The sequence below is a fragment of the Rhopalosiphum maidis genome, chromosome 1, assembly GCF_003676215.2.
Source record: "Rhopalosiphum maidis isolate BTI-1 chromosome 1, ASM367621v3, whole genome shotgun sequence".
NCBI lineage: Eukaryota > Metazoa > Arthropoda > Insecta > Hemiptera > Aphididae > Rhopalosiphum > Rhopalosiphum maidis.
The window spans coordinates 42,920,498-42,939,068 of NC_040877.1; the positions used below are offsets into that span (position 1 = coordinate 42,920,498).

The window sequence follows — 18,571 nt, forward strand, 5'->3', positions numbered from 1 at the left end:
ATAATTTTTTATGATTGTTCGAAGTTAGAATTTTGAAAAATGTCATCAAAAACAAAAAATGTTGCCAATTATATTTTGTGATTTAAATAATTCCTAATATTTGTAATATTTATACTTAAAATTTGAAAATTTAATACAAGGTTCTCTAAGTCATTCTTATTTGAATTAAAAATAAGATTCATCATAAGTATTTTTCTCTGGAACAAACTAAACGTATGTAAACTATATTTTTTATGAACATTTTAAGTTTAAATTTAGATGAAATTATATATATTTTAACGAAGAATAACGATTAAGTTATTTAGTTAAAACTCAAAATTTTCGAGGGGATTTAAAATTAGTACCTACGTAAATTTTGTATACCCAAAACGTTTAAATTTATTTTATGTTATTATCTTTTTATATAGCATGGAATTATTTAAACTGTTCTACAGTAAGTACTCACGTATAGATAATAATAACAATAATACATGATATAAATATATAGTGTTATAATAATTAAAGTTGATACTATTTGACAAATGCAATGTTTTCAGCAAAAATTAATTCAACAGTAATTAATGCAATAGCTGGTAGATATTACATATACTATAATAAATTATTTTAAAAGTAATTTAAATAAATAATAAAATATAGTTATAATAATATAGGCCGACAGACCGTTCCCGTTTCAGTATTATTTTCTACTCTTCGTATGCAAATTTCGTACGTAATAAATGACGAATTATACGAGTACTTAAAACCTAATGTTTAGCAGAATAGTTATCTACTTTTTTTCTTACTATTGTTGATACTTGTATGTATTTAGGGAGCACATTTTAGTATTTTTTAGTGCTAAGACCCGAGCTTTGTTTATGGTTATAATTATTATACTGTATAGAAACTAGAAAGTCATTATAATTATGTTATATGAATATAATTATTAATTGTCCATTTATCAAGTGTTTCCAGAGATAAATTTAATTTAATAAAAATTGTATTTGAATTACCAAAAAATAAAGGAGCACTTATCGATTCAGCTGATTATAGATAGATTATAGAATCCGTCGGGAGTCGACTACTGTTTATAATATCAACATTTCGATTTTCTTTTAAATGTATAAAAATGGTAGAAAGCAGCCATAAGTAATAAACATTATTAATATTTTTAATAACAAAAAGCAGAATATTATAAAACTAGACGTATTTATTATATATTGTAAAATGTACAATATAATATATTTAATTTAGAATTTAAGTCTTAATATATTAATATGAATATAATATAATATATTGTAAAATGTAACTAAAATAAAAATTAAAAATGTATATAATTACTTTTAATTCTCTGTGGTATTTTAAATCATATGTACTATTTTAAATCATATGTACTATGCAGGTATTTTCATCTTTAATGTATGATTTTATTTTTACAGTAAATTATTATTTATACACATTTAAAAGGATTTAAATATAGATAGATAGATATTTTTTTTTCATAATATTTAAAATTATTATACAAAATTAAGTCAAGTTTAAACATTGATGTATACATTTTAACTAAAAAAAAAAATAAAAAATTAATAAACACGTGATACACATAGAGTGCTTTCGTGAACTAGATCGACACTAATTGGTAACTAATAACTATAGGTAAGAATATAAAGGAAATTCCAAATTTTATCAAGCAGAACAGATCCAATAAAAATATAATACTTTAGTCAAAGATATTCAGATATACTTTATCATTTTTATCTTAAAGATAAGAGACATAATTTTTATTTACTAATAAAGACAAACAAATTTATTATATATCTCGTGTACTACGTTATCAAAAAATATTATTATGTATTTTATAAAATTTATAAAATTTGATAGAACCAATAACTAATAAGTACTTATTACTTAGTATATATTCATGGACCATGGTCATATTATATGAATGGTATCGGACGGAATCAATAGCCAACAAAGTCGATATTTAGATATCATATATAGCAGCCGACGAAATCAATAAAAACCTTTTTTTTTAAACTAAAAGTTTATAAATAGTTTATAATAAACTATTATTAATAGTTTAAGTCATAAGTTAATAAATCTCTCAATAAAGGTGTTAAACTTAATTTGAATTGATGCAAGAATACTAATAAATGTAGATTATTAAAACATTATAATTAGTATTTAGTAAATACGTAATGTAAAAGCGTTCATTATATCATTAAAAAATTTAAAATGCATCAAATTTTTATTTCCAAGAATTTTTTGACAAAAATATTTTTATATAAATTCATATACATAAATGTAATAAATTGTATACTAGTTCTAAAAACAGAGATTAACGAACATATACAACATATAGGTAATATGTATATCCATCATGATGATTAATGATAAATATTATGTATAGGTACTATTATAGTATTACTATATATAATAATATATATAATATATATATAGATAGAACAACTTATTATCTTTAATATTTTGTATTTTTTTTTTAAATATGTGCAATGCACATAGGCACTTTATAAATGTATTATTATTTAAATGTTTTATAGTTAATATTATTACATATATTATGTGTAACATAGGAAAATATCAAGGTATTCTGTATTATTTGAATTTAATCAATTTAACCAATGATCTGTGATGATAGTTAAAAAATAATAATTTACCAAGTACTTAACCATAATATCCGAATAAATAAGTTTTATAACTTACAAGTACCTTTATGAATGATTGATTTTCTTGGAATTTGTTGCTTAATTCCAATTAAACTTTTATGTTTTTTATTTGCCTTCCTAACACACAATGTTATCATATAATAATATTTTAGGCTTAATAAAACATTAAATTTAATCTCGTAATAACTAATATAATTATATTAATAAGTTGGTTGAATGGCATAGTTTATAAATTAAATACAATCAGTGCATCTTAAAAACATTTAAAAATAAATTAAACATATATATAGTATATAATATATACATACACACACACACACACATATATATATATATATATATATATATGTGCCTATGAGAAATTTTTTCTGATAATTATTTATTGTGACGTCTGAAACTATATTTTATGTGTTTTATTGTACTCTGTTTAAATTTTGAACAAAGGTTTTTTTGATGTATTGCAAATTGCAACCTTTCGTAAAAAGAACTTTGATTTTAAACTTAAAGAGTGGTTTTTCAGTTTTCGGTGTAGCAAATTTAGCAAGTTACCCCTACATATTTCACTAATAATTTTAAATTTCATAAAATGATTTTATTTATGGACGAAAACAATAAGAAGTCCATAAAAGATACTATATATTGGTATATAAAACTAAAACTATCAACATTTTTTAGCTTACAGTAACTTTGGTTTTTTCAGTTGATCTATTTTAAAATTATAATATGCTTTACTTAATGATAATCTGAAAATGATTGGTAATATCACTGTTTATTTTATTAAATTTTTATTGCATAGTATAATTTAACAACATTAAATTAATTTAACTATTTCATGTTCTATATATAATTCGTATCCCTATTATGTAGTCTTATTAGAAATGTAAGTATATTTGCTAGTATGAATTGCTGGTGTTTTGGATTATAATATTTTTTAAATGAAAATATTATTTGAATTTAATATTATATGTCAATTAAATAACACAAAATATATTATCAAATAAGTTATAAAACATTTATTCTCAATAAGTTTACATTACAATTAACCTATATATTTTTAATTATTAGTTAAATATATACGAGTGTAAGGATTATGGCATATAATAATTACTTATTAAAAAAAGATAATTGACTATAAAAATGAGCTATCAATCAATATTTTGAAATATATATTATGCTTATATAAAATTATAAAGATGGGTAAGTATATAGAAATATTATAATATTATATACATGTATGGATTTAGTAACTAGTCGATAGTTTAGGTGATAAATGGTAGCTATAATTAAAATTATTCAAAATTTGATTTTTGGAATTTTAAAAACTTAAACATGTACAATATTTTCGAATTCTTGAGTTTTTACTATTTAAAGAATGTTACGTGAAAACACAAACTGGTTATATTTAATGACCCCCTTTTATACTATTATACTGTAAATTATTTTAACGGATAAAGTTTCTGAAAATGTTGACAAATCAAAATCAAAATTTTAATTAGTTGTTTTTGAGTTACTTAAGTTTGTGTTAAGAATAATTAGGTCTATGGTAATGAACTTAAAATATTGGAAGACTATGGTAATTAGAAAAATGAAATAATTAATACTAGTCTGTCAACATTCTAACTTATAAAAATGGTCCAAGTATAATAAATACTATAGATTCAAAATTATATCTATATTTTATTTAAAAAAAAAGATTTTTATGGAATACTATCCTTAATCTAAGCATTTTAATAACTGAAATACTGTTTGTTCGAATTATGAATTAGTGATACGTCAACATTTTCAAAAATTATCTAAAACAATTAACAAGAAATGGGGATTCTCATTTGAAAAACAGAATTTTGTATTGTCACAAGACACTCCTTGATAGTAATATAAAAAATTTAAATATCTGAAAATAATAAATATAGTCAATGTAAGTATAGTTAAACATTCCTGAAACAAGAATTTGAATAAATGTATATTATTAAAGGCAAAAATAGAGGTGATGAATCACCCCGTTGATAAATATTCTTAAAGTTACATTATTTCGATAAACCTTATAACGATAAGTACCTATTCACTATTCAGATATCATTATAGTATAAAATAATGAAAATATGCCTAATGAAAATTGTGAATAAGAAGTATATCTATTTTAAAATAATTTGATTTTGCTTTGTTCTAAAAATTTTTCAAGGAATAAATACAAATCGAAGTAAAGAAATGGTTCATAGAAAATATCCATCTACATTTTTGGGTGGTATTCTGTATTCTTCCATTGCAGGTTTTAAATAAGAATTAATGTCCAAATTTCCTTAATATACAACGATATGTAATGTAATGTAGTGTATGTATGCATATTATTTATATATAATAGTAATAGAATCACTGCCACGTCTGAGTGGCGTGAAGAAATCGAAATAATAAATTACATACATATATATGATATATATATATATATTTATTTTTCCAATCTTATGGGTGCTGTAGTATACGCGTGCATATAATGTGTACGTGTACCAGCGCCTCAATACTTATGTATCGCACGAAAACTGTAATTTTCTTTTATAATGTCCGTCTTAATTCGATGCACGATTACGAAATTAACGGGTGCGGCGTCGCTCACGGCAGGGGACTGGTTAAGGCTGTTGTGAAGGAGGAATGGTAGGGGGTGGTGAAGTGAAAGAGAGAAGAAAAAGGACGGAGGCTATTATTGAACGAAATCATTGGCAGCCAGGCAAGGTAGTAGTAGCTAATTCGTAAAGGGTTAGCAACATTGTCTTAAATTATGGGTTACACCGCGCCGCCACCGCTGCCTAACCCTACGTACCTGGCTCAATTATTATAATAACGTGACAGACGGATACACGTGATTTTTGAAGAATATTATATATATTAGAAAGAAATGTTAAAATGGGGAAAAAATCTATGCATAATATAAAAGATGGCCTACCTAATAACTTATGAAGTTATAAGTAATATCTATATAATATACCTACTAATATAGAATAAAATAATTTTGGTTTAAAACGTATATCACAATATCACATATTGACTGCTTGCATATGCATTTAAAATATAATATATGCGTTTTAAAATTTATATTTATTGTTTCATTGATACTGTAGATATGTACTGTGTAGTATTAGTATAGTGTACAATGTACATGTGTGTATGTACTTTAATAGCTTGACATGCAACTAACAGTTAAAAAGGTATTCAAAATCTTTTCTGGAATCTAATAAAAATGCACAGCACTTTTAATAATCGGAGAAAGAATAGAAAAAAGGGAATTTTTACATAAACCAAATCAATTTTTGACAAAGATTATTTTGTTATTTTAGTGTAACTTAAGAGCGAATAACCGAAGATGTTGAAATTTTCACTAAATGTTTATGTTAGCATTTTTTACGCATGGTATAATTTTCAAAATATTTTGACGTATCTTTTTGAGTTATTTATAGATATTTTACCTTTAAATACCTATTTATATTTATATAAATTGTAATAAAAAGTCTTTTGCACTGTCGTTTGTCAAAAACCTTGATTATTAAATAAAAAGGTCCTCAAGTTCGAATTTTGATGGAATTTATTTGAGGGTTCAATTCATATTATTCATTTTATGTTTAGTTTATTTCCAAAAAAAATATATCAACTACTTTAAGGCGATGTTTGATATTTATTTGTGTTCATTAGGGGAGGTTTTATTATATTATCTTCTTTATTTAAAAAAATATAATTGTTTATCATATTTATAAACTAATATTTCATTACCAATTAATGCATGCATGACACATTTTTTATTTTATGTTAACTATTCCTTATTTTATATCCATAATGAATTCCATGCCTGATTTTGAAATACCAACATAAATAAAAAGGAACATTAATACAATTGAATTGATACAAAATCATACGATGTTCTTTTTCGTGTTAGTAACCTACTACTACGAAAAAAAATGTTCGTGTCAAGTAATATATATTACGACTTTATGATTTCTCGAAACCGACATACCTCGCAGTGCCGCAGTGGGGCATTTCACTCAGTGTGACAAAAAGTAATAACGTCCCAGGGTATCCGCCATATAATATGTATTGAAATCGAACTCATAACTATAATCCAAATTCGTGGGACGTTTTTACCTTAATGTTTAATGGGTTGTTATTCTACGAATCATATTAAGTATTTTATATAAAAAAAAAATAATGGCGTTTAAAAATTCTTAAAATGTATTAAAATAATGATGATTTTAAAATGTAACCAGATTAATAAATACTAAATAGTAATAATTATGTATTTACTATTTAATTATTAATTAATATGCTCAATTAGTCAATATTTTGGTTATGTTTTAGTCATACATTAATAATGATATAACAGTATTAGTGTATTACAGTAATGAACAATATCATATTATGGCATTACAGCTATCGCAATATGCCAGTTTATTAAATACTCATTCATTGGTAACAAACGAAAGAACTAAGAAGCATCATTTGGATACTAGAAAAAATACCAATTAAATATAATATATTATGTTGTCATATTTTTATTACTTAAATCTTAAGGTATTTTAGTGTTAATTTTATTAACTTTTATTATCTTTATTTATATTCACTGATGTAAATTATGAACCATTTTATCATAAAAAAAAAAAAATGTATAAATGGTATTTGGATATTTACATCGTGGCATCGTGTATGGTTACAACTTAATTACTGTTATATCAGTAATAGAAAAGTGTATCTTATAAACGATTATAACGATTATATTATAATGTCCATCAATGTGTTAATTATATTTATAATTGTATATATTAAATCAAATTTTTAGAAATATAAAACATATTAATTGCAACCATAATATTTATGCTGCTTCGATAATATTTTTTTTTCCTTTGTGGTGCAATATAATAATTGTTAAAATTTTAACTATAAAAAATAAAAACTATAAGTAATAATATATTTCGTAGAATAGGTATGTATGTGAATATAAAATGGTAATAGTTTTCATTGTTATTTGATCGCTACACTAGTAATCTCAATTTCGAGAACCATACATATTGATATTATGGTCTACAAAATGAAATATTTAGACAGAATAATTGAACGTATTTAGAAAACTTTAAACGAGAAGTCTCTAATTGAAGCGATTCAGCGATAAATCAATAATAATAGACGTCAAACGATCGATATTCTAATATAGGTATTACTACATCATTGTGTACCTATACTTACTCAAATTTCTTATCTTATGAAATACCCATATGATGGATACTGATGGATCTGCAGTTATGCAGCTGTAATATTGTACTCGCCTGGTAAACGATATTGAGGTTGTTTTATACTGTATAGGCGTGATAATAGATACCAAGATAATTAACTAACTAAGTGGTGCGTAGGTATTTTTTTTTTTTTTTTTTTTTGTTTTGTTTTGACGAGAAAAAAATTACAAATAATATTATAACGCCAATTGTCCGCCGCGAAGATTTATAGACTGCCGTTTATAGCTCGGGGTCTATATAACGCCCTTATTCACTGCATGTGCCCGAATACACCTTTAGTGCTAATCGTCCACAATTGAAATTGCAGCTCGCTTCCACATACATATACATACTCGCACACACACATACAAAAGTCCTGTTTGTCGGCGCTGACGCCGCCGCGCGTATATACCCATGACCGTGCCCTACAACACTCACACACACACAGGTGTACGGCTGCTACATTATATTACAAACACCACCGGCTGCGTAGGACTTTTTTTTTTTTAACTTTGTGTGTGATGTTTTCATTATTGCCGGTAATTACAGAGCGGCGCAACAACAAAAGACGCCGCGCGCGCGTATGTATTATATAATACATCATAAGTAATATCCTCGTACTTACGTACGTATATAATGTATAAACACGGAGTAGATATACGACGCTGCACACGCACACACACACTCGCCAGAATATTATAAGTCGCACCGACGAATATTATTACCCGTTGGCCATCTCCCCCGCCATCACGTCCTCGCGCCGACCGACCACCAAAAGTTTTCAATAAAACATTTAAAAAAAACGTCATCGTAGTCGTAGTCGTCGTCGTCATCATCATCTCATCGTAATAACATGTAGGTATACTGTTGGTGCATTGGTGGTATATCATACCTACATAAATACGCCATATAATACGAGGTCTAATCAAAAAGTATCGAGACTGATACGATTAATCGTAAACCAGTTTGAGTATGAACTTGCATGTGCTATATTAATCTAACTTTATATGTTGGGAAAATATATTAGACATAGATTAGATTAAAATTGTTTCAGTCGGCTTCTAGGTGCGATTAAGTCAAGTATGTTTTTACGTCCCGTCGGATTTCATAATGAGCGAAAATACAGAACAACGAGTGTGCATTAAATTTTGCCATAAACTGGGAAAAACGGCTACTGAAACCTACCAAATGTTATTGTTAGCTTATGGAGATGAAACCATGTCCCGTGCTCGCGTTTTTGAATGGTTTAAACGATTTAAAGAGGGTAGAACAACTGTTGAAAGTGATGAACGTGAAGGACGCCCATCAACAAGCCGCAATGAGGAAATGATACAAAAAATACGAACAGCAATACGAGGTAACCGTCGTTTGACAATTATGGAACTTAGTAATGAGTTTCAAATTTCATTTGGATCAGTTCAAACCATATTGACGACTGATTTAGACATGAGAAGAGTTGCAGCCAAATTTGTACCAAAACTGCTCTCAGGTGAGCAAAAAGAAAATCGAAAACAGATCGCCACTGATTTGCTAGAGTGTTCCGAATCTGATGATTTTTTTTTAAAATCAATTATAACTGGTGACGAGACTTGGGTATATGGCTACGATCCAGAAACAAAGGTACAATCTTCGCAGTGGAAGACACCTGATTCACCACGACCAAAAAAGCTCGTCAAGTTCGGAGTCAAGTGAAGGTCATGTTGACCGATTTTTTTTACTACCAAGGTGTTGTTCATCATGAGTATGCTCCTAAAGGACAGACTATAACAAAGGAGTACTACATTGATGTTCTTCGCCGTTTACGAGACGCTGTACGAAGAAAAAGACCCGAGTTTAAAGAGTCTGGTAGTTGGAAATTGCATCACGATAATGCACCAGCCCATTCAGCCCATGTTGTGCAGCAGTTTTTGGCTAAACATGGTATCCCAGTTGTTTCTCAACCCCCCTATTCACCAGACCTAGCTCCATGTGATTTTTTTTTATTCCCAAAAATAAAAATGGCGCTTAAGGGTAAACGTTTTCAAGATGTAGATGAAATAAAACAAAATGCGACGGAGCAGCTACGAGGAGTTTCTAAAAATGACTTCCACAGGTGTTTTCAAAAATGGCAGGAACGTTGGAGAACATGTATGGACTCAGAAGGAGCATACTTTGAAGGAGATTGAATTTAAATAACTTTATCTAATATATTTTTTTTTTTTTTTTAACAGTCTCGATACTTTTTGATTAGACCTCGTACAACTCTACGTAGTAATCTATCGTAAAGCGCCGCGGCCACCGCCGCGTAGTGGGGATTTCGGGTGACTACAAAGAAATCATATTTTTTTTACACGCACATGTATAGGTATATGCGTGGGGTCAGACATTTTATATACTTATTATATTATTTTTAGTTTTTTTTTTTTAAATAATATTCGTTCTCGCTGTGTACGATTTGCCACGTGTTACCGGTGACTGTCAAAGTGCCGCCGCCGCCGTCTTCGCCACCGACAATTATTATTATCCGATTGTGACGCAGCGGCGGCGTTAGTCCTTTTGATGTGCCTGGTAACAGAGGCTTGGTGGTTGATATATGTTATATATTATGCGCGCAGCTGATTTTTCTTTACACACGTTTTACATATTATAATATTTTTTTCTTTTTATTTGCTGGTTTCTCCGTCAATCACACTCTCTCTCACTCTATCGTAGTATACGTATATACCAATACCAGTACACAAACACCTAGGTATATCATCAGTATATCAAAGTATTTATATATATGTATAAACCTTAGACGACTTCCACAAAAAAATATTTGTCTAAAATCGATTTATAGGTATTAAAATAAAAAAAAACTACACGCAACCAACCACTTTTTTAATATTCCATTTTATTGCCAATAATTGTATTGTGTATTTGTGCGTACATTTTTTTGTAAATTATTTGTATATTGTTAGTGTACAGGTACGCATGATGTTTATATCATACTAGTAGGTTACTGACAATTGACATTACGTCGAGTATAAGACGTAGTATTTATAATTAAGTATAAACAGTATAATATATTGAAAAACGCTAGTTTATCGCCAAATAATAATAAATTATACTTAAAAAAAAATAATAATGCTACAATCTACGATAAACATTTATTATAGGATTTTAGCCTTGTATGCATTGACGTTTTGATTTTGAATGATGTCAGTTCGTGCACAATATAATACATAATAAATCATAATATATAAAAGTATACTTAAATACATACCTATATCAGCTTTCAATGCTTTCATATTATCCACATTATACATATTCAATATTCAAACATTTTAAATTATTGGGTATAGATACATTTCTCGAAAATTACATTTTAAAAATATACAATGACAACGTTATGACGTGTAAATAATCTGTATAGCAGGTGCTTAATAAACATTCAAATTATTATCTTGTCACAAATTATTATAAATATTATATAATATTAAAAAATATAAAATATGGCACTCTATAAAAGTACCTAATTGCGGGTTCAATTTAAAAAATTTGAATTCAAGTTTTATCAATGATTATTATTATAAATGATTTTTTAAGTATTTGTAAATATAAATTGGTAATTTGTAAATTTAGCTGTTTTCAATTATTTAAACATTTTAATTTACTTACGGGCAACTTCTGTAAAACCTGGTCATTTTGACATTTCAAAGTTTTTAGTCTTGCCAAAATATCGTACCCAATTTATAAGTATTTATAACTTACCCCTCATTTATAAATACCCCTAAAAAAGTAAGTCGTGCTTCATAGAGATTTTCGAACTTTGACTGACGGGCGACGGTTAACTTTTTTTAGAGGTAACTAAGAGAAAGATGATTTACAAGTATTCAATTTATACCTACAAATACTCACAAAATACGATGATATTTGACACGGTTCAAGTTCGAAAAGTTCTATGAATATACAAATATATATATACGTACTTGTACATACATATATTTTATAAAAATCTCTTTTACTTGATTATTTCTGTAACCAATTACAATTGTATATATAAACAAACAAACATTTGATTTTCGTGAGTCAAGACGAAATTCAGTGTGTATGTCACATTTAAGGCTACGTTTCCAGAGCCTTAAACAGACTCAAAGAATACGTGTGAAAAATGTAGTGCTAATTAGTTCTAGTTTCCAAGTCTATATGGCCCATACAATCGTACATTTATTTTTATATAGGTACATAATATATAAATGTAATAAACAAACATTCTATATATTGGTAGAGAGTCCTGGAAAAAACATACTAAGGTTAAAACGAACACGGAAAAAAGTACAATTTTTAAAAATATATTAATTGAATATGAAAATTAAAAAAATGATCATTTACTACGCACACATTTACATGACCCGTAAGTATGCACACTCATAGAAATAATTGTCTACGGTTAGGTATCTAATCTTCTGAAGAAAAATGTATGGTATTTAATATAGTTTTTAAAAATATTGAAATATAAAAAATATATTTTTCTTTTAAAAAATGTTGTTTCCTTATTGCATAAAATTATGTGAAAAAATATAAAAAAAATGTATCTTTCATTCTTCATCTTTATATAGGTACCTGCCTAGCATATTTTTATGTATTAAATACAATATGATATTAACTTAGTATAATATTAACTATAGATTATAGAATAAAATAGATTTGTATAACAACAATGTAGGTACATTATAATATTATTTTTTTGGTTTTTTCATGATCAATTGAACAAAAATGTTACCAGTAACATACCAAATGTTTTATATATTTATTATGCTTGTAAAATTATAATATAATTGATAAATAGTTAATAATAATAATTTGATATCTAGAAATTTTTTTTTAAGGAAAAATTGTTTTTATACAATTTCCATGTGTATACATGAGGGTCATGTAAATGTGTGTAAGTAATCATTTTTTAATTTTCGTCATCAATTAATATATTTAACATTTTTAAAAATTGTTCTTTTTTTTGTTTGTACTTTTTTCCTTGGTTTTTCTTACCGATTACCATAGGTAGTAGTACTAGGTAATAACTAATAAATACCTAATAGTGTATGCATGTGATAATAACGATAACATAATCATATAATATATATATATATATGTATACTATATTATACTATACGAATTATAATGCATTTTATAATATATACAAAATAACAGGTTACAGGTGTTTCTATTACAACTTTGATATATACCGCTTCGCGCGAATACACGATAAATACATATTCTGTATTAATAACATAGTTTTATCAATACGTCATGTTAATTAACTGAATGGGTGCAATAAGAACGTAGTATGGCTTTTATTCATATTAATTTATGATGAGATATAATTAGAAATAGCAAAAAAATGGTAATTACTGGGCAATGATAATGATAAATAAGAGTTGTTCTAAAAAATTATCTTTATATAATAACAAAAAATAACATTTATTTATAATTAAGTATTTAGAGTATTACTATACTATAAAAAACTTAGTACTTACAAACCCATTTATTTTATAGTATGAAATAATAAATAAATCTTTTTATTATGTTTACTAAATTATCGTATAGTAATAACATTAAAAAGTCAATAAATTATGTTTATCCAAAATAAAATGTAGCAATGGAAATTAGAAATATACTTACAAAATTAACCAAATATTTGTTAATTATTCATAAGTTAATGAATTGTGTAAGTTAGTGGCGGTGCCGACTTTTAATTTGTCATGTATTATAATTCATATGGACTCGCTAATTATATAATGTAATTACTTTTGTTCCCTTTTTAAAACCAAGAACGGATGGGGACTGTTTACCACAATACTGCCACCCGACTCTGCATCGTTTATTCACCAACTTTTAAATGCGTTATAGATAGATGAGGTCATGAGGTCCTCTAACCGCCCTGAAATGTAACTATATACCTATAATTTTTCTTTAGGTTATACATAGTTGACTATAGTAATAATATTACTTGATATTGAATACCTATAAGGCTATAACTATATAGTATCAACATATGTAGGTATAATAAACAATTTAAGGTGAATCGTATTTTTATGTAACTGTTTAATACCTAACTATTTGGGTAAGTGCATGGAATGAACCACAGTTGTAAAAATGTAAATGTGCGGTCACAGTTTTTGAAAATTTTCCACTGAAAAACTTTTTTTTTTTTTCATTGAAATAGCCAATAGGTGTATTTCAGAAGCAGGTGGCAGGTGAGCATTGGCACTCGTCCTACTACCCCGCCTACCCGTGGTGATATAGCCGGCCATTATACAAATGCGGTTGTTTTGCTTTGATCGTGTTTCACACTTCTTGTACCTTGTATAGTCGTGTAACTTGTAAAGTGCCCTATGGCTATACGGAGTCCGTGTATAGCCTAATCGCGGTATGATTGAGAATAAAGAAGAAGCGTGAAATGAGAAGTAAAATTTTTAAAACCAGAATTTAAATGTTTATACTTTATTTTTACTATTATTCAGTATTATTTTTGTCTGACTGCATAAAAATGTTTATTTCATGTGACAAAATTATGAATATTTATGAACACAATTTAATTCATTCACACATTTTAAACTATTTTGTACACTGATTTTCAATAAATTGTATTATGTACCTTCTAGTTTTACTAATATAATAGTTATATTGTGGTAACTGATAATATTATATGGATTAACTATTCATTATATGATATTCTGACAAGTAGTATATTCAGATAAAAATGGAATATTATAGAAAGTATTTTAAATGTATAATGTATTTGCTATTAGCTATTAGTATTTATATAAGAAAATACATTAGAGAACTTGTTAAGTTAACATTTATAATATTTTAGATGATACTTATTAATAAATAAAAATAATGATGTCTATGATAATATAGTATAAAATTAAAATTAAATTTTAACAATAATAATACTAAATATAAATAGTAAATCATGAACCATTCGTATAGGTTTTTATTTATTAATTTTTATAAAATAAATCATTTTAATATAAATTATATAACTGACGTATTTTATTAAACATTTTAATTCTTAATGACCAACTTGTTTTGTATTATATTCTAATCATATATTTATAATATGTTATATTAATGAATATAAAACAAAATTCCTTGGTATCTTAACAATTATATTAGATAATAAGCTTATATACATTTAAACAATTTTCAACTATTAAAAATAATATAATAGGTACTTGTATTATCATAATTGCTTAAAATGTTATTAATTATTATTTTTAATTATTACAATATAATATAATCAAAGTTCACTGAGTTAAAAACGTCAATTATCCCTATTTATTTTCTAGTATTACGTAACATATAACTTTAATGAGAAAATAAATAAATAATCTCTTTAAAGTTATAGGTACCTACTAGTTTCATTATCTATTTAATTTATTGACAGAATATTAAACTTATGGAACACAAACTAAACAAAAATTAAAAATTTTCTTAAGTTAAATTTTTAAAACTGTTGCATTTTTTGTCGTTACGCTCATAAATTTAAAATATTAATTTTATGAAACGCAATCAAATTCAAAATACAATTTCATGCAGGTATTATAGATAAATTGTTATGATATTTTATTTAATTCAATTTAATCAAGGTTGAACTATACATTTTTAAAATCGTTTTTATTTTACTGAACCTGAAATTCTTTTATCTTTACCGCATGGTAGGTCAATAAAATATTTTGTCAATAAAAAAAATGGAAAACATTCGTTGGCCAACGATACCTGTTGCCTAAATAAATGTATATAATATTCCTTCTGGACTATGTGGCGACATATCTCGATAATGGTTTTCGGGAATTAAGTACATGCCGCTATAATCATAATAATAATAATACTAAAATAGTAATAATAATAATGCGTTTAAATGCAGAATGGCGGCGGTTGCGGCGGTTTCAAGAGAAAATCAATTATATTGAAAAAATATTGTTTTTTTTATTTTTGAAAATGACGATGTCTCGTATTTGTGGCTTATACTTTATTATACATTAACATTATATAAAATAGAAATCAGCTATCACGGGGTTAATATAACAATATTATATGGGTGTGCCCACTGTGTTTCAATTGTGCATCAAGTCTGTGTAGTAAACACACCTCTCTTGTACTCGAATTTTGAGACGTAGGTACTAGGTACGTAACTGCGCACGGCGGTTGACATAAAAATAATGACAGCATGTAGTCGTATCTTATGTGTTCGGCGCCGAAAAGGACTGGTCGGCAATGATTAATAAGACACATTTAACCCGGCTTTTTGGCGGCACGGCAACAAATAATAATATAATGGAAACAGGAACTATAAAAGGGTCTTAGCTCCTACTGCGGGTTTAGGTATAACAACTATTGCTATGGCTATTCTACTAGCACGGTACCATAAACACATTATAGAATACTATATAAGTCTCCGGAACAAACGACATCAACGTTCCGCGCTGTTTGACGCCTCTGTGTATCAATATATTATATATTATGTAGTGTATACATACGTCACACACTTATAAGATATATAACTATGTATATAAACATAATATATATGATAGGCATTATATTATGGCTATACGCCTATAGGTACATATAATATACAATACGTTTATATGTCAATACATTAGGTACCTATATAGAATATAGACATGTCATTTTTAGGAGTAGAAGGGTAGACGTTTTAAGAAATGTAGGTACGAGTAATATTCTATCAGAATTTAATAACCAATTTTCGGTTTTCCTGAAAAAATTATTAAAGTACACACACGATAAACTAATGAATACTTAGCTACAATTACACTGTGCATTATACAAATCTTTACATTTACATATATATATAGTTTATTAGTATATTATATACTTTACGTATATAGGTACAACATGAATGTGTCTACACAAAAATAATCACAGTAAACTATTTACAGTACACAAGATAATGGATAGACAGACAAATGATAATATATTATAATATATATATATTATTTGAGTTTTAAGTGGGTCAGGCTCAATAACATAAATTAGGTATAATAATAATAAGCAATAACAATCTTTTTTAAATAATAAAATGAAAAACAATGAGATAATATGCAATATACAAATAATAATTGATAGCAATTAGGTAGTAATAATAATGATTAAAAAGTAGGTTTATGAAATTACAATATATTTTGAATGAACCGAAGTTTGGTTATACCTATGATCAAAACGATTTTTAATTCGTTTATGGTTTTCATAATTCTATTATAGGGTTGGTTTACTTGTATAATTAGTTACTTCTGTGTTGTGTTAGGATTTTTAGCATGGAAGGAATACCTACTTAAGATTTAAGAACTCAAGACAATAAATGTTTTCATCAAAAAGCTTATACGAAAAGTATAAATCTAATTATAAACAACGTGGTTCTAGTGTTAAGATAAAATTGATAAAATTGGAGAGTAAAAAGAACGTGGTTCATTAGCTATGGAACATTTAAATATGTGGAATTGTAAGAACTTTTGCTGAAATTATTCTAGTTCTCATTTAATATATTTATCAACATTATGTATATTATAATATAAATGGGTCCAAACCTACCTAATATTTTCATCCTTGCATACGAACTAGTAGGAATTTATAATGGTTTAAGTCCATCATATATTATCAAGTGATGCAATAAAGGGGCAACAGAATAATTCCCTCTTTGGTGGTTATTTTTTATGTAATTAATCTAATAGTTATTTACATAGTTGGCTAGATAATATATTTGCTAGCAAAGAATTTTACGTAATTCAAATCCCTCATAATTATAGGTATATTATGATACTATGCTGATATATCATATAATTTTTTTGAAACCTTGGATTTCAATTTTAAGCATTTTTGCCCAGTAAAATTTTTATCAATATTTATAGAAAAAAGAAAATCAAAAATTTTAATTATCAATAAATAGCTCAAAAATATACAAAATATTTTGAAAATTATACCATGTATAGTAAATACATTTATATAATTAAACACAAAACATTGTAAAATAAACACATCATTACCGGTCAGAATCTAAAATATAAATGTATATACTATATAGGTATATCGTATATAAGTCCTATATAGTCCTTGGTCTTATACGAATGCAAAATTTGAAATGGAATTGTTTTGAATATTTTTATTGGTATAAATAATACGATTTTCAAAAAGATATTAATACTTATACAAGAAATAACAATTTATTTGCTCTGACAAAAATAATTATTTGAAATACCGCAACTTGCCAATAGGCAAAATTGTCTAGATAATATAATATTTGTACCCGGATGCCTTAGGTTAAGTTAGATTAACTTTCCAAGTTACTTAAGTGTTTTTAATATTGGACTATTTGGACTGTAGAATTCGGCCCAAAATTTTACATACGATTTTATCATTGTTCTTCGATTGATAAATAAGTGAATCGGACTAACAAAGTCGAAGGGTCGACTATTGTGTATGTTATAATGGCATATGGTCACTACTATAGGCATTACATTTGATTAAATTCAGCCAATTTATAGGTATGTATATTGTATATGTAGATAAAGTGGTGCTATATATATATAGTATATACACACTTGTGATCGACGGGCGGTGGCGTCTGTGAAATCATTGGCGGCGTCGAAGGTAGTTCACTGGCACGGCGTCTTCGTCAACGTT

The 18,571-nt window shown here is 26.5% G+C and overlaps 1 protein-coding gene across 1 annotated transcript; it reads left to right on the plus strand.

Moving 5' to 3' along the window:
• Nucleotides 1-8,834: 8,834 nt before the first annotated feature.
• LOC113548705 (protein GVQW3-like) lies at nt 8,835-9,633 on the plus strand. The gene is made up of 2 exons (XM_026949724.1): nt 8,835-9,266; nt 9,327-9,633. The coding sequence occupies exons 1-2, from the start codon at nt 9,020-9,022 to the stop codon at nt 9,599-9,601; spliced, it is 522 nt and encodes a 173-aa protein (XP_026805525.1). The 5' UTR covers nt 8,835-9,019; the 3' UTR covers nt 9,602-9,633.
• Nucleotides 9,634-18,571: the final 8,938 nt, after the last annotated feature.

What these genes read in the sequence shown, in the direction of transcription:
- LOC113548705 (XM_026949724.1), top strand. Translation starts at nt 9,020, where the DNA reads ATGAGCGAAAATACAGAACAACGAGTGTGCATTAAATTTTGCCATAAA. An exon ending in AATACGAACAGCAATACGAG is followed by an intron (nt 9,267 to 9,326) that starts GTAACCGTCGTT and finishes CATTTGGATCAG; the next exon opens with TTCAAACCATATTGACGACT.